The 20,333-nt window shown below is 44.0% G+C and overlaps 2 protein-coding genes across 6 annotated transcripts in view; one reads left to right on the plus strand and one right to left on the minus strand.

Moving 5' to 3' along the window:
• The window catches only part of CNKSR2 (connector enhancer of kinase suppressor of Ras 2), a 219,480-nt gene extending 209,175 nt beyond the window's left edge, over positions 1-10,305 (minus strand). For all 5 annotated transcript variants that reach the window (XM_040582541.1, XM_040582540.1, XM_040582539.1 and 2 more), the window contains exon 1: positions 10,204-10,305. In XM_040582541.1, the coding sequence (XP_040438475.1) occupies positions 10,204-10,267 (64 nt within the window). In that variant the 5' untranslated portion in view covers positions 10,268-10,305. The remainder of the gene's footprint in view (positions 1-10,203) is intronic.
• On the plus strand, positions 10,266-12,236 carry LOC121083615 (myosin heavy chain IB-like). The gene is made up of 2 exons (XM_040584180.1): positions 10,266-10,596; positions 11,040-12,236. Exons 1-2 carry the CDS (start codon positions 10,266-10,268, stop codon positions 11,540-11,542), a joined length of 834 nt encoding a protein of 277 aa, XP_040440114.1. The 3' UTR covers positions 11,543-12,236.
• The last annotated feature ends 8,097 nt before the right edge of the window (positions 12,237-20,333 follow it).

The raw sequence follows: 20,333 nt of genomic DNA on the forward strand, positions 1-20,333 counted from the left end.
ACATGGGGTATCTTTTCATAGAAAAGTGATTTTTTGTCTTCCACCAGGTGTTTTGTTTTTCCCCAAGACCGTGGGCTGGTAAGACCATTTTCAAATACTGACATTTACATCAGCAGGATGGCTAGCACTCCTCCATCAGCTTTGCCATTACACTTCAGCTGTCTTATTCAAGCCAAGGTAGTTACCAGGAACACCACATCTTATATTTAAAAGAAAGAAAGAAAAAACCCAAACAAACCACCAAAACACACAAGGAAACACACTAATCTTAGGAACACAGAAGTTTCATGATCGCATATGTACCATTTTACTTTCTATAGTTGCTAGGGGTAGCTTCATCACAACTCATGCAGGCATTCAAATGCCATGCCAGTAATGTAATTTGCTAAAATAGCCTTTTTAAACAATCCTTTGAAGGCTATGAAATATCCAATCATTTTAAAAAATGAGTTTATTTGCTCTCAGGGAGTCCTGTCATATACCTAACTCTCTTATTTTTCTAATGATAAACTGTCCTTCCCTCAAATGTTGAGACTGACACTTACATGGAAATTTCTTGTGTAAAATGATTATGCGTTCGGGCTAAACCTCTCTCTCTGAAGTCCACACACAGAGCATGACAAATCATTCACACTACACAGTGCTCCTGGATTCAGTATGAGGGCTCCAGAAACAGGCTTCTGACCACAGGCTGCATTAAACTTAAGATCCACATGGTTTAAAACATACAGTGAAACAACCGCTAAAGTAGTGAAAACTACACCTGATTCTGAAGTCCGGTACTCAACAGTGAAATTACTGATCACAGGTATTTTCAAGAGGACTTGTGGGGCACCACACTCAAGACTAAACTAACAAACATTAAGTGAAATTTTAGAAACAATAAGCCTCCACACTCTGGCTTAACTAACTAAGGTAGTTTTATTTGAAAATATTTAAAGACCATAGTTTTTGAAAAGGGCAATAAACACCCATCTGAAAAGCAGTAATGACCACTTCATCACCATGCACTTACAGAAAGGTTTGGAAACAAGCTGAAGCAGACTACAAAAATAAAAACACACTAACAGCTTTCTAATTATTTTTTTTTTTCATATTAGCTCTAATAAAATTAAGTCCACCAAAAAGAGCCATGCTTGACCTCCGGAGAAATGGAGACAAAGGGCACACACAGTTGTATCCATGACAATAAAGCAACAATAAAAAAGCCAGCCAGAAGTCAACCAATGCTGAACACTGAAGGTGGCACTTTTTGGATATTTCACCCCATAGTCTAGTCACACTTCCACCAGACTCGTCAAGAAGAAAATTGTTATTTGTTTGATGTTTAAAAGGTGTACACAAAGCAGGACAAGTGCAGATTCACAGTAGTTGATTGCACACAATGTAAACTATTTTTTTTGAGCGCAACTTCTACGTTGCATTCAACAGGTTCCTCCACCAGTATTTCTTGAAAATCTGAAACAAAACAAGACCAAGAATGGCACTGCACCTTGCAAATCAAAATATCAGCTGCGTGAAAGCAACCAACAAAACTACAAAGCAATTAAAGAAAGTAAGGCAGGCACATGTCAGTAATGGTATCAATGAGCATGATCCAGTTACAAAGATTTTAATTATTAACATGGAATTTAATCGGGGTGCTAGAGTTAACTCTCCCACTATTATGAAGAATGCCAGCGAGCCTTCAGCAACCACACCTGGTTTCAGGCTGACATCTCACTAGAAAACACTAAGGTCTCTTGTCATTCCAGTGAAGGGCTTCAGTGTTGACTCAGAGGGAGGAATGCCATCTAGTGAATTACTCGGGCAACACTGGCATGTCCCACCTGTATTTACCTGGCCTCATTATGCAGAGGAAGGGGTTTTTCACTTTCTTATTGACGTGAAGATTATCAGGAGAGAAAGGAAAGAGAGAAGGAAGGGAGGCCAGAGAAGAATCATCTATTTTGAAATAGGTCATTTATAGCTATAGCTTTTGGCAACTGGTGGATCTGGCCAAACTAAAAATAAATTCTACACTTCAACAAAAACAGTGATATTATAAACTTCTATACAGCTGACATTCATTCTCTGTGGGAGGCAAGAGCCCTTCTGAGGTGACCCAGCCAGCTGCTCAGCGGTACGTTCATCCTTCCAAATACAACAGGGACGAGGAGGAGGTCCCAGCATTACCTCCACACATGCACAACCTTACCTCCCACGTCAATGCTCTTCCAGACCATTTTGGCCAGCTCATACAGGAATATTTTCTTTCCACCGGTGGTACTAGACCAAGTGGCGCAGGCCTGAAGTTCTGTGAAAATGGCTTCTATGCTTGTGCAGCTCAGCTGGACACCCACTGACCATCCACAGCAGACACCAGTAAAATCCGAGCTGAGGAGACTCCACAGCATTCACAAAGTAAAATTCAGCATTACAAAATAAAGACCCTGTTCCATTTAAGTCAATGGATGTTTGATGCTGATGTGAGTCTTAAGCCATTTATTTAAAAAAAGCTACTTGAACCTTTAATTTAAAAGCTCAACTAATTCTCATCAAGTTTTTGCCCTCTTCACACAAACAGAAAAGGTCTAATACCAAGGTACAGCACTTTGCATCCCAGTATATTAAAATAATACATTTCAGCTGAGTATAGTTTAATTACAGCTTACTCTGGTACACTCGTATATTAATTAACAGTTTACTTGGAAATTCCTACCATATGGTACTGTAGCAGATGTTAATCATGTAAGGCCAAACACTTTGAAATTACTGTTCTAGGCACTTCATCTGAGGTACCAAGTGCCCTATATTTCTACTTAAAGGATAAACTGGGAATGCCAAGCACCCTACGAGATCACATCCACAGCTGTTTTCTCAAAGATAATATTATTTGGCAGACAAGCAGAACTGGGCTAGATTTTTAAGCCTCCAGTGCTTTAACATGACTTGATATAGACAGTGCTGAATTCCCTTTGCATAAGAAAAATGCCTGCACCAGAAACCTCAAGTAAAAAATTGTTTCATCTACCAGACATCTGCTAAACCCCATACATGGTGAGGGCAAAATGTGTATGAGTGGATGCTCATGTAGCATTCCAGATCTTAGGTGCCCCAGACCAATGGACCTGTGTCTTCTAGCCCTTCACCCTGCAACTGCAGGGAAGGACCATTATAAGGAGCAGCAGATGCTTGCTCTTGGACAGTCAGCTATTTTAAATTTAAGAGCAACTGTCCTGCTAGGTCCAGCTGTCCCACAACAAGAAATCAAATTCCCTTGACAGTGCTGCAAGTAGGTTCATGTGGCAGTTGATTTCCCCTGCATTTTGACTGTAATATGGGTCTTATATTGAGGCCCCAAAAGTTTTCTTCTGAACAAATACAACTCATCTCGATTTCCCTAATTCAACTTTTTAGGGTAAGTAGGCACAGTTGAAAAGCTGAAGAAGATTAAGGAAAAAAAATGTGGCATTTTGGAATTCCACAACAGAGCCCATCCAGAATTGGAATTTTTTTTAGTCGGATATTTGGGAATCCTTATCTGACAGCATTTGTCTAGATCACTGTTCAGATCCTAAACTGAAGGTTTAAAGGTTTCGTTAAGGAAATCATGTGAGTAATAAGCATGACAGTAGTGCAGTTTTATTCAGATCTCAAAATCTAAAATTAAGTTATCCTGCCGAAGGTAAGTGCTTGCTACAGATGATCCTTGATACAGTTATCCTGTGATTTAATAAGAAAATTGTAAATTCCTGAAAAAAAATAAACCAAACGTCAGCTACATAGAATGGAAGTCTGAGGAATGAGCTTTCTCTTTCTCCTGGTTGCATACCTTTGAATACAAGCCTATACACGAAGAACTTTCTCCACAAACAGCTCTTCCCTATTCCTCTGGAAATCGGTAACAAATGTAACTACCCGAATCTGAGAAATATAGTACAATCAAATGCTGCAGTAACTTTACTAAGATTAAATGTTTATCTACACTTCTGAGGCTCAAATAGAGTTGACTATTTGCCAGTCTGGGTTTCAGAAGATAAAATCGCCTGGTTTATTATTGTCAGAGCACTAAAAGACAACTACTTGCAAAGATTCTACAAATACATCTGTATATATATTTCAAAACTCTCACCTGAGAAGTGACCTGGTTTGTATCTCTGCCTTGCAAAATTATTGACACCCATTAACCAGAAAAGGCATTTGTAAATTGCTTGGTTTAATACTGCAGCGTGCAAATAAAACTAAGATCAGAATATAGAACTTCACTGAGCTGTTGCAAAAAAACACTTGAGAAAACATATTGTTAGGCCATATTTAAACTAACAGATGTTTCAGAAAAAGAACAATATGTTCAAACAAAATAAAGGTGTAAACGGGCAGCGTTAAAAGAGCTTCACAACTAGCATGTTAATTTTGGTAGTGAGTGAGATCACCTCAACTAGGAAAGCTCCCTCCCAAAAAGGATCATTTAGAAATGAAGTCTCACGTTATGCTTAAGATTTGGCTATATTAATCATTTGCAGAGTGGCTGCTTATGTAACATTGCCTTTGCTATGGCAACACCCAGGCTGTTAGGCTTTGACACATCCCAGTTGCAAATGCAGTTTCATTTTCTGTTGATAAACAATGGCAGGAGAGGTTTCCCAGTCACAAACCAAGATGCCCTGAAACACATCACTGTGACTGATGTGGTGGCCACTGATACTGCTAGAACTGCTAATGTCAGAAGGGCAAGCAAAAAGTGAGAGATCCACAGGAAAAATAAACAAGCTAAAGAGAGAGATTGTCCAGCACTGCTTTCACTACGGTTTTAAAGCCAGAGTCCTTAAAACTAAAGTTTGGAATAGCGGAATAGCACAGTTTGACTCTTGACTATCCCTCTTCATACAAACTCCCCTCTCCAAAAAAAGCCCCTGACTCGTCTTACTGAAATTCTTACTACTTTCTTACAAATGGAGTAACTATCTATAAAATAAAAATCTTGGGAGTTCATCAAAATCAAGCTCCCACTATGGCACTATTCCATCTTTTTCTACAGCTTTTCCACAGCTTTTCTTGCTAGACATTACAGTAAAAGCCGTTAACTCCATTTAATAGCATCACTTCAAAGCTAACAGAGTACTACATGTACTTTCTAATACTGAAAAATTTCAGGTTGCTTTTCTTGGGAGAAAAAAAAAAGTTTTAATGCTGACAAATTGTAAAACACCTGATCTATTCCACCTATGGCACTTAGCAATGACTATTCAAGTTGATGACTATTCTGCAGCTCATCAGTCATCTACACAAGCTTCACAAGGAATTAAAGTTTCAGAATCCAAGCAGTTTCCCTACTCTTTAATAGCTATCTTTTGTTTCCTTGAGACAACTCAGTCTTTCATTATTTCTAATAGTCACATTTGTTAAGTGCCCTACCAAAAGCAATACGAAGGGAAGCAGCGTAAGAAAGCACCTTTAACTCAATAAATCATTGAAAGAAACTAAATTGGAAACCCAAAATGAGGCATACACGTATGTGCAAGCACACCTCTTCTCTACTGTAAAGCAGATGCTCACCAGCCTTGCTGTAGTCCAGCCTACACTCCCAAAAAACCTCGCTTCTAAACTCTGTCCATAACAGTCTTCTTCAAAGAAAGCTAAGGCAAAAAATTACGTGAGTCTGAGAGTGACCCTGAACACAGGAGTCATCCTTACTGGTTTTAAGACCTGCATCCATTTGCTAGATCCTAGCACTGCAAGAGGGTCTGTGCCTTCACTGATGAGTCTCCCTGTTGCTACCTAATGCTTCAGGAACAGCTGCAGCAGGGCCTGGGTGCTGCCACAGAAGTCCTAGGGCTCTGCACATGTCAGAACAGGAGTAAAAGGCTCCCCATGGCAACATGTTTTTTAAATCATTATTAATTATTAGAGACTTTCGTTTCAGAGCATTCCCACAAACTCTTGCATTTTCTTGACAAACATGTAATCCTCATTACACCAAGTGGAGTACAGTTGCCAGCAGCCCATGACTCTGTGCAAACACACACGCTACTGAAAATGGACATGAACTTCTGTTGAAGAGGAGACAGAAAGTCAGTTCTTAAATCCATGTAATATTCAATCATCCAAATGGGGAACTTTCACACTCTGTTTTCACTTTCTAGCACATTCATGTTTCTCCTTCTCTTCCCCCAGTCCTCCTAAATATTTACATCTTTCTACATGCTGGTGGACTGCATAGGGGTAAGCCCCCCTGCCTTCCTTAGCATTAGAAGCCCAACTCCATGCCTCAGACGTCAGCTTTGTGAGTGGAACTACCATTACAACAGTTTAAGCTGTATGAGCTTAGAATAACTCTATGAGCTGTCATTCAGCAAACAATAAACATTTAAGCTTTGGTAGATAAAGCAATATAGATTTTTCCAGGTGGATTGCCTTTTTGAACAGATTCTACCACTAAGAGATTAGTACTGAATTAAACTCGAATATTGTTAAAAGCAGCAAGTCCTTATCAAACTATAGCCATTATAAATAAACTCAGAGAAAAGAAGTCAAATTACAAGACTTAGTTAAAAACACCTGATGTTTGGAAAGTAATTGCATGTCCCCTGAGTTTTCTCAGAGCCTCAGAAATCTAAAACACATCTGACATGTTCCCTTCCTGAGTCAGTGAGAGAAGTCATGACATCCAACGGCACTTGCCTATGCAACATGTCAATGTCTTGCAATGCGGCAGTGGAATCAACACATGTTCTCCTAAAGGGGAGGCAGAGGAGGTGATTGACACAGTTTCAGCTCACTGATCCATGCAGAGCCTTTAAAATTAGTACTAAATATATGGAAAGCAAAACAATGCAGTTTGAATCAATTTAAATATCCATTTTGTCCTCCACATACAATATGCCATCCTGTGGGAGAGATGAGCTAATCCATCTGCTCTTTCTCCAGCTCTATGACAGTTAATCTTCTGCCGGTGGGTTCACTTTAAACCATACAAAAATTCATATGCTGACAGAGGCTCTGCTTGTTTTGTCCTTTTCATTTGCGAAGTTTTAACTGGTACTTTGGCCCGCAACTTCTTATCATACACATTTTCACAGGCTGAAATTTAGGCAGTCGCTTATTTGCATCACCAGTTCCAGCTAAAACTCTGTATCTCAGCAGCATTAGAGTCCATAGGCTATTAAAGGATCCATAGACCAATCGTGTATATCAAGGAATTAAAAAAATGAGAAGATTTTGGAAAGACTGTATTTATTCCATGAATACCCACAGTCTTGAGCCTGCTCCCTATCCAGCCATGCAGCCCAGAGCTCGGCTTATCTAACACTGTTAGGCAGGAATACTTCCTCTGTCTTCATTTCTCACATCTTTTAATATTAGGCTCAATGCTTTATCACTGCCCTGAACAACATGCCACTGAGGTAATGGCTCTTTTGACTAAATAAAGAATTCCAGATGGGGCCTTTTATTGCAAATGTTCAGGTCATACCAGCAAGACCATCACAAAAACACTGAGAGCAATAAAATCTAAAGTGTTTCATTTCCCCTTACTTTCAGATAACTGTAAACAATGTTAAACAGTAGGATTTTCCTTTTTCAGGAAAGATTTTGCTTTGAACATTGAAATCTTTTCCGAAGAATGCTCTTTACAAAGCTGCTTTGAGCAGACCTATTACATAGCAGGGCACTTAAATCAAGGAATAGGTTAAAACCAAGTTCAGCATTTATAATTCTGTAAAATAATCCCAGTAAGTCAGCAAAATATTCTCACATGTTGAAGTTTAACTTAATTTATGCAAACCAGACTTCACTGCCACTAACACAAAGACCCCTAATGCACTCACCCCAAAGTTCTCATGACAAAGACACGCTCACGTCTTACTCACTGAACTGTCTTGGGTACCTCTTAAAACACAAATAAGCTGTTTTTGAGACTTTTAGAAGCGCGATTTCATGGAAACAGTGTGTTTAAAGTAGTACAACATTTTTTCACCCGGATTTCAGCAACAGTGTTTCCAACACTACAAATGAGAGGTGAAGAAAACAAAGTTGCTGCAGCGAAGACCACTTGCGCTTGGCCACTACCAGCCTTCCTCCAAACCCGGCAAGACATGACCCACCAGACAGGACCAGACCTGCCCAGGGCTGCTGGTCATACTCATTTCCAGGCTCAACTTCTGCAACTAGAGTGTCTATCTAGATGGTCTTCCTCAAACAGTGCTAGTCAAAGGCAGGTGCTTTATCTCTTCGCACCTCACTCTAAATGAAGGTTCATCTGCAATTCAGAATACAAAATGAAGAAATGGAAACTTGAAGCAACATATATGTGTTTGCTCAGTGAAAATGGAAATACTCCTGAGAAGCAATAGAGCATTTGCACCAAAATACAGGTTAAACACTACAAAGCAATAATCCATTTCATAATCCAGAAAGCAGGCACAACTGCAATAACTGCTTTTTTCTGTAAAGTTCACATAATTATTTTTAAAACCAGATCTACAGCTCTATGCATTAGACACAGGTTTCTAACCACAAACCTTTATTCAACCTCATAATTTTTGATGTTATCATTTAGTCAGCCTGTTGTTTTTTAAATAACTGATTTTATATTGATGCAATACAAAAGCAGAGCGCACAATGTATGTCACCTGTCATTTATGAGAAGCATTTGAGGTATTACATTTTTGAAGTGTTTTAAAAATGGACTGTCTGCAAATTCATTATTTTTTCTGTATTCCCCAAATATGGGGGAGGTATCTCAGAAATTGATATGAAAAAACTCCTAGACATTTTTTTTTTTCCCTAGAAGTAAAAAATTTGGAAGATAAATAGCTGTAATAAAACATTATGAAGTTGAAAAGTGTTTGCTTTTAATACTGATCATCTGTAAGCTCCATCAAGTTTTTTTATTAATATTTACTGATTTCTTAGGCTACAAAGTATCACATTATTTTTTATTATATTTATTATTCTATGGATTGAGAATATTTCAGAAACAGCAAAACTGTGTTTGTTACTGAATGTAATTATAACTCGACAGCTATAAATGCCAGGACTGAATAACTGAAAACATATGCTATATGCCTGAAATTTTAAGGATGATGAAACTGTCACATTAGTAGCACACAGCATGTTATAAAGAACTCCCACAACGTAGCAGTTGTTCAAAAGTTGTACCCATCCGGTCATTCTATCTTTATAAGAAGATATATAATACTAGATGATGATTTATTCAAAACACAGCTGCAGCCCAACCTAAAGGTAATAAAAAAAAAAAAAAAAAGCAATCAACCAACCCCCCCCCCAAAAAAAAAAACACCAAACAAACCAAAACAAACAACCAAGCACCACAAAAAGGCTTTTTAAATTACAGTGTTAAAGCCATGTCGGTGCACACAGAATAACAGAAAAGCATTTCCAGAAAGCCCAAATTTTATTCTCCTCAGGCTTTATTTTGAGGGAGGACAGGTGAGGGAGCAGAGGCAGAGCAGCAGTGCAAACACCCGGCAGCCCCGCGGGCTCTCCCCGCCTAACGTGAGCGATGGCTCCACATGCCGCCCCCGAGGACGGGGATGGCGACCCCCGCGTGCGGGCGCCCCCGGCCCGGCCGGAGCAGCGCGGCGGCGCGTTCTGCGGCGGGGGGGGGGGGGTGCGCGGTAGCCCCGGACCGACCCACCGGCCCCGCCGCCTGCGGAGCCCGCTCCACCGCACCGCGGAGCGCGACTGCAGCCGAGCCCCCCGCCCGGCCGGGCGCCCCGCGTTAGGTCAAACTTTTATTTCGCCCGTCATTTCGCACCGCAGCCGCCGGGACCGGCCGACCACGCTCCTGCATCCCCTCGCTGCGGCGGGGGGGCACACACAGCCCCGCCGCCACAGCTCGGCCGCCGCCCGCGAGCATCCCGGGCTCTCCCGGGCACAGCCCTCCCCCGTCCCCTCCCACCCGGCTTTATGGGCCGCCGGGGGTCGCCAGCCGCCCCCCCCTCTGCGCCGGGGGGCGGGGGAGGGGGGGAAAGCGCGGCCCCGCGGCCCGGGGCCCCCGCGCTGCTCCCTCGCCCCGGGGGCGCGGCCCCGACGGCCTCCCCCCGCCCTCCCCAGCCCTCGGCCGAAACGTGGGGACAGCCGGCGGTGCCGGGAGGCGGGACCCCGGCGCGGGGGACGCGGCGGAGCTACCCGCACCTGCGGGGATGCGGTGGGGGTGACGGGAGAGGGGCACCGCGCAGCCCCGGCGCCGCTCCTCACCTTTCATCCAGTCGACGACTTGGCTCGGCGACCACTTACTGACGGGCTCCATGATGAGGGCCATGGGGGGCGCGGGGGCGCGGGGCTCGGGCGGCCGCCGCTCTCCGGGCGAGGGGCGAGGCTGTGCGGGGCGGCGGGACCGCGCTGCCCGGGGCCCGAGCGGCGGCGGCGGGAGGAGAGAGACGCTAAATCCCCGCTTGCCTCCGCTGCGATCGCTCGCTCGCTCGCCGCCTCTGTGCCTCTCTGGGGATTTCAGTTCATGTTGCCGGCACGGCGGGGAGGGGGTGGAGGAGGAGGAGGAGGAGGAAGGGGGAGGAGGCGGCGGCACGCTCCGACGCCTCCCGCCCCCGCGGACCCGCGGGCAGCGGCGGCGGCTCCCGGCCCCGCCGAGAGGTTGGTCCCCGCTATGCCCGGCTCGGCTCGGCTCGGCTGCGCCCGGCTCTGCCCGCCGGCTCCCGCGGCTCTCCGCGGCCGCGGCTGCCGCGCCGGTGTCTTTTTCTCCTGGCGGAAATGACGAGGCGGCTTCTGCCACCCGAAAATATCTCCAAGTGCAATGGGAAGCGACACCCGAGGGCCGCCCGGGGCGGGGGCGCGGGGGGGGCCGCGATGACTCGCAAGGTGGCGCCGCCGGGGGGGCGCGGGGCGGGCGTGGGGCGGCGGCAGCGCCGGGCACCTGCTCCCGCCGCGCCGGGGGCAGCGGGGGGCGCCTGCGGGGACGCGCTGGCGTGCGGGGGGTGGGTTTGCTGGGATTTTTCCTTGGAAAAAATGCATCGCTGCGTGGGCGGGAAAAGTAATTTCTATTTATTTATTTATTTGCTTGTTTTTATTTTTTTTAGCAAGGCCCGACCGTAAAACGGCAGTGACGGACGGTGCCGCCGCAGGCCGGGCGGGGGGCGGCCGGGCGGGCAGCACCGGTGGCTGGCGGGCGGCCCTGGGCCGGGGCCCGCCGGGGCGGGGGGCGCAGCAGGGGAGCTGGCCGGTTGCTGCGCCCGCCTCGCCCCGGGGGTGCGGCAGTGGGGCAAGCTGCAGTGCGGCCCACCGGGGCACGGACCAGGCAACCTCGGCAGGGGGATGGCATCGCCGGTGCCGCCTCTGCCCTCGCTGTCCCCTGAGTTGCACCGCCAAGGTGTGGTGGCTGCGGGTGCCAAAAGCCACTCTCCCTGCAGCGGATCGTCTTCGCTGGAGCCGTTCATCTTCCCCTGTTGTGTCCCCCCCAGGCTGCATCATCCGGGAGCCTACCCCGAGGGGGCGATTCCCACAGACCACGCTCCTAGGAGGCCCTCCCAAGGGAGAGCGACTCCTAGAATGGCGGTGGGTGCTTTTCAGGCACCCTTCCTAGGAGCCTCTGCTCCGAGGAGGTGGCAGCCCCACCTCCAGCAGAGCTCCAGGCTGGGGATACATTCATACCACTAAAGGGTGCTTTCCGGCTAGCAAGCTGGCCAGTGCACAGCTCTGCCTGCATTTGCATTCACCCTGCTTCTCCTGCCAAGGCTCAGTCGACGGCCATCGAGATGTTCCCTCTGATGGTGTCTACTGCTGAACACCAGCTGCTGACGCTGACATTTAATATCTGTACGTCAGGAAAAAAGAGGATTCCCTCCGCCCCGAAGTGGCAACAGCAAAGGAATGCCTCTGCATGGCGTGGGCAAGGGCTGAAGCTCTCCCATTTTGGTGCATGGGGCTGAAGCACCAGCAGCGAGGGCCGGTGAGGCACTCATAGGGTTGGTAACACCTCTCCTTGGAGACCCAGGAAGAGTCTCCCTAGCAGCATTAGGCTCAACCCTCACTTTGACGGTTGTACTTGTCCTTGAGAATAAACTTCTTTTTATTGAAAACTGGAGCTTACACACTGTAACTTCCTCAAACCTGGCTCTAGAGTTGTGTCTTCTGTGTCATGTTCCCGCCAACACACTGACAAGGCCATCTGCGTTACCTAAAGCCACTGGAACATTAAACTTCACTTGCAAATTAAGGCTGACTTTTTTTCTTTATGAAAGGCTTTAAAGGTATGCAGGATCCTTACATACTGAGTTATTGTTGTTGAAAGAGCATGTCATAATTTTAATTAGAAACCAGCAGTTTGAAAAGGTTTACAAGTAAACAGCTAAGGCCAGACTAAAACCTGGCATGTAAATTTGTAACACCATTGTGTAATTCTCATTGTGCTGAAAAGTTCTTCGTGGGTGAGGAAAGGGGAAGTTAGTTCTCAGTAGATATGTATGAAGTCCTATAGTCCGTAATTACGGCATGCACCGGGATCCCTATAGCTTGCCAAGGTAATTTGTAGCTAAAGCGAGTTTTTCAGTGAAGCACCTGTGACCCAATACTGTCCCAGTGGTCAGTGTCTGTTACTTTTAAAGCCCCTTCATAGTGGTTGTAGCAAATTATGGAATGGTAAAAGGGATCTTACTCCCCCAATTCAGTAAGCCAATGATGTGTGGAGCATGGGATCTAATTATGATTCTTCGCACAGACCATAGCCATCTCATAAATACTGGGGTCAATCCCACTGTTTTACTTAGTTCTTGTTTCAGTCTCACTGAAAAGCATTGGCTTGGCTATGGTGCGGAGGATTTGGCTCGTTGTAAGTGATGATAAAATTATCCAGCCATGGTATTTAACTTGATGACCTATTACATCAATGAATTCTGTAGTCAGGACATGTGCTACATAAAAGCATTTTTTTAACTTGCTCTAAATTTATTAGTGCCTGATTTTATTATTATTCTCTTTCTAGGGTAAGAAGTCAAAAGGAGATCTGAATGACTTTTAATGCTGACCTTCTTAAACTGAAGTGTCTCAGCCAAAATGCGTTAACCAAAGTCTTTTGGCTGTTTTCATCTTTCAGTTTAGTGGCCCATCATCTTGCCGTCACACCTGCATGAGTCAGGCCTTTTATGTAAAACATATAGGACAGGCTTCTGCAGAGACACTGAACTGCAGAATTATGTTCTAACTCGTCTTTTATAATTACTCTGGTCCATATAGTGCATGCCTGTGATTAAAAAAATATAAATATACATGTCCTTGTTAGGTAAGTCTCAGTTTATTAGGTAGTAAACATAAAAATAAGTACACAGTAAAATTCAATATTGAAAGAATAATAACAGGAATGAGTTTGCAGCTGAAGTACAAGCCTGAAGCCAGCAGTATAGATTATACATCAGCTTAAATATCCATTCTCCAAACATCCATGGACATAGATGGACAGCTCCAGCAGGTAATTTCAGGCACACACACCTCTTGGATCAGCACTTAAGCCTGCAAGCTCACAGAAGGTGTTGCCTTTCTGTCATGGTACATTGTCAAAAACAAAACTCCCTAGAGTTTGGCTGGCAATCGTAGCTGCTACAGCAATACAAATTGTAAATAATACCAGTAAATAGTTCAAGTATGTCTGCTAATATACATTTTGTTCCTGTTCAGTCAATAGGAGAACTTCTGAAGTAAGGCACTGCTCAGCCTGAATAATGGCAGCAGAATTAGATCCAGGTTTTAACACTGGTACATTAAGTGGGCATTTGGGCAATGTACAAGAAGCCAGACTCAACAACAAGTGCCAGTGACGGGTACAAGTGTAACTGTGGGTTCCCCAGAAACTTCATGGACTTTCTGCTAGGCATCAACAATGCTCAGCAATGACAAGTTGAAATATTGCCCTGAAGTTATGGAAAGGAATTTTGCTCTCAAAAGATGTTGGTTCTGGTGCTAGGTGTTAAAGCAGATTTTTTCAAGGGGAAGGAAAATGAGAACAAGTGGAGGTAAACTAACAGTAACAAAAGCCGAGGTCTGATAAACCCAGTTGGATTAAAAAAAACCCAAACAAGCGAAATGAAAAAGCTAATACTTTCTTCAAGTTAGGAAAGCTCGTGTTTATATAACAAATAAATTCCTGATTTTTTCAAGGGAGGCTTTATTTCATAAGACTCAAGCTCTTCCATCAGTATTAGCTCATGCTACAAATATCTCCTTTGTATGCTGTATCCATGTTACTAGAGCCTATTTTCTTCCACAGCTTGGGACAACATGTAAAGCAAATTGCTGCTCTTCTTGAATAAAGACACTGGGATTGTCCCTTGCCTGGTAGGGCTGCTATCTGTCCTTTGTTCCCTGGGGTCTTTCTGCTGTCAGCATGGTGTCTGCACTGATACCTCGTCAATGCAAGGTTTGCTGTCCCTGCCAGGGCAGGCATCTTCCAAGGGGAAGTGGGAATGACAAGGAAGGGAAGGGAATAACAAATAGCCTTGGTGGCAGGGGGCCATGGGCAAGTAAAGGAGGAAGAGGAAGGTCCATGGCAGAGCAGAGGTGCAGTGAGACAGTAAGCCTCTGAGGAGGGTAGAGGCAGGGACAGATCAGGGAAGTTGAGGGAAGCAAAGGGACTTAGATGGAGTTCAAGACTCAAGCCAATTCAGAGGGACACACCGTGCTGACCAGTTGGCCCTGGCGCTGGAGCAGTGGGGCGGTGTGAAGGCCCTGCGGTGGGAAGGAGGTCTATCCCAGCTGAGAAGAGCAGACAGCTCTGTTGCCTGTGCCTCAGGGGACTGCGTGGCTCACTGCCCCACCTGCAGCCAGCTGTCCCTCACTCCACATCCACGGGGAGCCTCTGCCCATACAACAAAGAGGCCAAGAAGACAACGACACTCAATTAATTTGGTGCCTATACTGAGATCTCACTGTTTCCTTATTTCTCACCACTCCTTCAACCTGCCTGAAAGCACATCTTTTAAAATAGTATTTCAAAAGCAAATTATCTTGCCTTTAAAGTATATGCCTTACATACCTGATGGTGACATAAGTGTGTGTGGGGGGGGTGGTGGTGGTGGTGGTGGTGCAATTGATATTGTTTTTGTATAATCAGAAATAGAAATCATAATCCCCCAAAGATGTTTAATAAAGTATTCAGAACTCAATTAAGGCTATTAAGAGATTAGAAATTAGATTAAAGGTGGCTAAAGGGTAAAAATTCAAGGACTTCAAACACCTTTTATAATACAAAGGCTCTTAAAAAAATGAAGAGGCTGAGAATTTCCCCAGGAAATTCCTATCATTTTAATTAGGTTTCTTCATTTAAAATAACAAAAAGAAACCATTCCATACACAATTTGAGTCCTACTGCCTCTCTTAAACAGTGGACTCAAGTAATTGCCTGCTGAGACCTCCTCCTTCCCCAGGTTTAGGGGGACATGCAAAGGCTTAATAGATTTTGAAGATCAAGAGGGACCACCCCAACCATCTGATGTGTCCTCCTACATTATCGCCTGGCAAAGAATTTCTCCCAGCCTCTCCTGTGGTGAGGGGAATTATCTTTCCTCTGATCATAGCTCCTCTCCGCACCAAATTGTATCCATTTCTTGTTTGCTTCCGTATGGAGTCAAGTGGCTGGTTCGTTTTGTTGCTGAAAAGAGCAGGCATCCCTGGCAATGTGACGGGCTCTTGTATCTCTGTGTCCTGTGGTCACTCCCAGCCGAGGCTCTCAGTGCAGCTGATGCTGCCATGAGGAAAGGGCAACGCTGCCACGGGGAAGGTACAAGCTGGTAGCAGAGGGGCAGTGGATGTGTCCCTGCAGATGCAGAGGGCTTTCTGAGAGCATTAGCCACCCAGCTGGAGGTTTTGGGGGAGCTGCCATCTCAAAAGAACAGTTTTCTGTTCCTTCATGAAAATAAATACACATAGGTGGTATTATGTGCACCTTCTCGTTTTCTTTTTTTAGGCACGAGCTCAAGGAGGCTGTTTGTTCAGCTACGGTGCTAGGCTAAGGCTTGATCCATGCTACTGTGACACAAATGCCCCACTTGAAACAATAAGAAACCCAAGGGAAGTGTGCTTCTGTGCTAAAATTATTAGAAAAAGATTGTAAAAGAGCTACTAATTATTAGCATCAAGTTCCACTCATTATTAGCATCACAAATGTAAAATGGCTGCCCACAAGAGTCAGCTTGGAAATCTCATTAGAAAGAAATCTTACCATTTAATTCCTGCTTATAAACACTATTTTGTTACCTTTGGAACGGTTAGGTGGCTTGGCTAAAGGCAATGGGTGGCTCCCATTGAGGTATATCTTATTTTTGCTAATGAATTTGTATTAACAAAAGAATAATAAATATCTGATTCTTTAAGCAATCCTGAAAATGAAGCAACGTTTAGAATTGCCAAAGAATGTAGTCATCTAAACTGCACACTGGAGTGCAAAAGAAAAAGAATAATGATACAGTAATATAAAAAGGGCAAAACCATAATGAGAAGGGACATTTGTCAGTATACTCAGAAAAGCACAATCTGTCTCTCTGGTAATTTGGTGGAGTACAGAAAGTATTACATGCCATATTACAAGTATTACATTTTATTTCTGATTTCAGGAAGCATTGCCATATGTCTTCAAAGTCAGACATGGCCTCTTAAATGTAGTGTGTTCTTTATTCGTGCTGTGCGGGCTGCATCCCTCTTGGACAGTATTTATTCTGAATAAATTAAAGAGAGTATAAATCTTCCAGTGTCACAGACTTCGTATCAGCCAGCTTTTGTGGATGAAGTGGGCAGGAGCAATTTGGCTCCTAATGACCAGGGAGACTTGACAGGTTTGCTTTATTTCTCAGACTTGACAACTTTATCTTAAAAGCTATTGTTATGGAAATAGTCCTGAATTTCATAGCCTTAAGAAGCATTTACTACTTTCAAATGTATTTTATGGCAAAAGGAAAAAAGACACATATTTTCAAATATTCCTGGTATAAAGTGGCATATCTGTTACAATTAAATATGCCCTAATGTGTCCTGATATTGCTATGATTAGAAGCTCTTTGAGATTTCATACATTTACATGAAGCTTCATGTTTATAGCTCAAGAAATTTGTGACCTAAGGTCCTACTCCTATGAGTTGTCCTTCATCATACTCACATTCCCCCTGGACCTGTGTTGGGACTGTACATAGACCTAAAGGTCCATCCATATGGTGTCACATTGAAATCAAAGGGAATTTAGGGAGACTGATGGTCAAATCAAAAGGATGCCTGCAGACCAGTATTAACTGAAGTACGTTAAGACTTACTTAAATAAGCAAAGTGTTCAGATATCACAGCGGTGCCATAGTTTGGACTTTTCTATACCACCATGCCATTAACATTCTTTTTGTACTGCTGTTTACAGCCAGACCTGGTTAAAGCGTAAGAAACAAAGATAAGGCAAAGGAATATGCTTTATAAAAGGGATGTATACGGAACATTTTTGCAAGGGAAGGGACTTTTCTGTTGTCAAAGAATTGTAATAATGAAGGAAAAGTATTAGTATGGAAAAAAATGATGGGTCAAGGTGAAAAGGTGACATTATAAAAGGAGTGAAGCAGAATGACAAGGAAAATGCTATGGGAAGCAATAAAATGATCAGAAGAAAATATTGCAAGAACTTGGGAAAAACAAAGACCGTAATAGGAGACAAAAGCAAATGTATGTATGGATCAGTCTGTAGGTACAGTTCAAATTCAGGATGGGGAGGGTTAAGAAGAGTGAGAAAGCAGTGAAATGGAAAGGTATGGAGGAGTATTGAAATTGGGAGGAAATAAAGGAGAAAATATATTAACATCAAAGCAGAGATTTGAAACATGGACAGGTTATAGAAGAAAAGGATTTTAGGAAGGCAGGTAGATTGGGCAGGAAGGATTTTAAATACCTGAAGTGACTCAGCAGGAATTAACCCATAGACAACGAGTCAAAATAACTTTAATTAATCAGAAAAGTAGGAAAGCTTCTCACAAAACATACCCAGATCAAGCACTAAACAAAAGTTTTTTTGTTGTTATTTTTCTTGTTCCTTGGAGGACTAGAGCTAATTAATTGAACTCTGCTGACTTAAATGTGCCTGGCTCATTCTCTAGTACTGGTCTCATAGCATTAAATAGCCTTTACCTCCAAAACCAAGCGGCTGCATGCAGCCTGCATATTTTGAATGGTTCCTGGCTGTGCTAACACCTAAAGAGCGCTTGGGACCTGTTCAGGAGGTGTTAGCTGGCATAACCCAGAGCTGTGCTGGGGAACATTTGAGCAGTTTGTTAGGACAGACATTCTCATGCCTGGAAACATTCCAAGACCTTGATAGATTTACTGCTGGGGAATGGAGGACGGAGCCTACATTCATACCACAGGCTCTGGCATTGCTTTCCAGGTCCAGGTTCACGCTTTGCCATACTTCGGCTTGAGTGTCAGCATCAGACTAGAGCAGGCAGCATCCATTCCCCAGAGCAGTGAAGCCAGGGCCTGGACAGTCTCCAGCTGGTCACCCAACCACTGTACTTTGGCAAGCAGCAATCAAGGATGTCCTGCAGGTGTCATAAATGCCAAAAGAGAACCCCAGAGTGCCCTGGAGGTGACCTGAAGATGTGAGCTAAGCACAGTCTCAAGGAAACAGTTTACAATCAACTGGAAGTATCACAACAGTTTACATTCCCACAAGGTATCCCTGGACAGGAATGAAGGCAGTGGTTGATTAGCATTGATAATATGCAGGTGTGGGTTGCCTCGAAGGCAGTGGGTTGATTGACATGGAGCATGTGCTCATTCCCGCTAAGTAGTTAAATAGCCCTGAGGACTGTGGGAGAGGGGGCTGGATGGAGGAGGAGCAGCAGCAGTGTGGTTTGACCTCTGGAGGCAGGAGATACAGCACAGACAGTAGAATCTGACCAATGGTAAAGCTTTGTTGCAGCTTGATAACTTCTTTGTGCTGCAACATATTCCTACACACCTGGGTTTGACAAAGTAGGAGAAGTAAGACTGACAGTCAATACCACACTACAGATAAAGCCATTTTCTTTCATTTGTTGCCTCCTTCTAGCTTCACAGCTTCAAAGTCCCAACTGAATGTTAACCATCCTACCTACCCAGACAGTTAATCATGAGTGCTGCCCCAGCCCTGCGATCTGAAGCTTTTCTTTCTGTAGTTGGCAAAGATGAGCACTGGGAAGTCAGGAAATAAGTCACAGATTGGAAACTCTAGCAAAGCTCTCCATTGCTGTTTGAATAATTGCTCAGCAAAAATGAAAGGCACAGACTCATTTCAGATTCCTCTAAATATCCCAATTTTAAAAACTCTATTAATCCCAGTGATAGCTGGGTGTCACACCTACCTGATCAAACCTTTTGAGGTGTTTCCATTGTATTCTTCTCTGTAGTATTCTGAGCATTTTAGAGAATTAAATAAGTCTGCTATATAATCTAATTAGTATCTATCTTTTGATCTCTTCTTGCTCAACATGGGCAGGAGAAGAAGGTACATAATTCATCTAGTTTAATTATTATTAAATTTATTACAGTGGGAAAGCAATGATAGAGAGGAGTCCTGAATTTTAGCCAGAGGCCATCAATATCTGTGGCTCTTCCAGTCCCTTGAGGGAGGGAGTCCCGGAGAGAACTTCCCTCTTATGACGTTGAACAACACTGGAGAACTTTGCATGAGCATATCCAGTTTTGTTCAAACAGCTGTTCGGGTGCAGGTATGTGGCATAAGCGCATATTAATGTTTGCACTGCTGCAGTGCACATGGTTGCATACCCAAAATGGAGCTGCATAAAATTTAAGACCTGCCTTGCATCTGTGCACAGGTTCATATCAGAGGTTGCATAATGCGTTACACTGATGTGAATTCCTACTGTACAAATGTGGTCATATGACTTTTTAGAAATAAGTCATCTTGCAAATAGTCTGGCATGAGTCTATTGGGACTGCTGAAGGTCAGGTCAGAGTCTGGAGGCACCACAATAATATATTTGCACACTTTCCCTTTCTTTGCAGGTCAGCTGCTGTCTCTTGAACTGGCCTGAATTTTACTCCTCTCCAGAGTTGAGATTATTCCTAAATTGACTCAGTTGCATCTGTCCACTCTGGAAGTCAACAATGCTCAGAGCCAAGTTGTCATACGGTGGCCCTGGACTGGGTCTCCTACCATCCCCAGATGAAAAATAAAAACCACAGCTAAAAACCCTTCCTGAAACCTTTATCTGAAGGTAATATTTCAGAAACATGTGCAGTCTACCTACAGAAACTTCACCCTGATCTGATCATTTGACATGGGTCATACGCTGTGCAGGCCAGTGATGCTGGGAGGGACAAAAGCCCTTGTAGTCCTTGCTTGCCCACCAAAATCC

This window comes from Falco naumanni, chromosome 2 (genome assembly GCF_017639655.2).
Source record: "Falco naumanni isolate bFalNau1 chromosome 2, bFalNau1.pat, whole genome shotgun sequence".
NCBI classification, from domain to species: domain Eukaryota; kingdom Metazoa; phylum Chordata; class Aves; order Falconiformes; family Falconidae; genus Falco; species Falco naumanni.

Bases quoted from the DNA above. Each gene is read 5' to 3' on its own strand.
- LOC121083615 (XM_040584180.1), top strand. From the start codon at position 10,266: ATGGGGGGCGCGGGGGCGCGGGGCTCGGGCGGCCGCCGCTCTCCGGGC. The intron at 10,597-11,039 runs GTTGGTCCCCGC...TATTTTTTTTAG, and splicing joins GCTCCCGGCCCCGCCGAGAG to CAAGGCCCGACCGTAAAACG.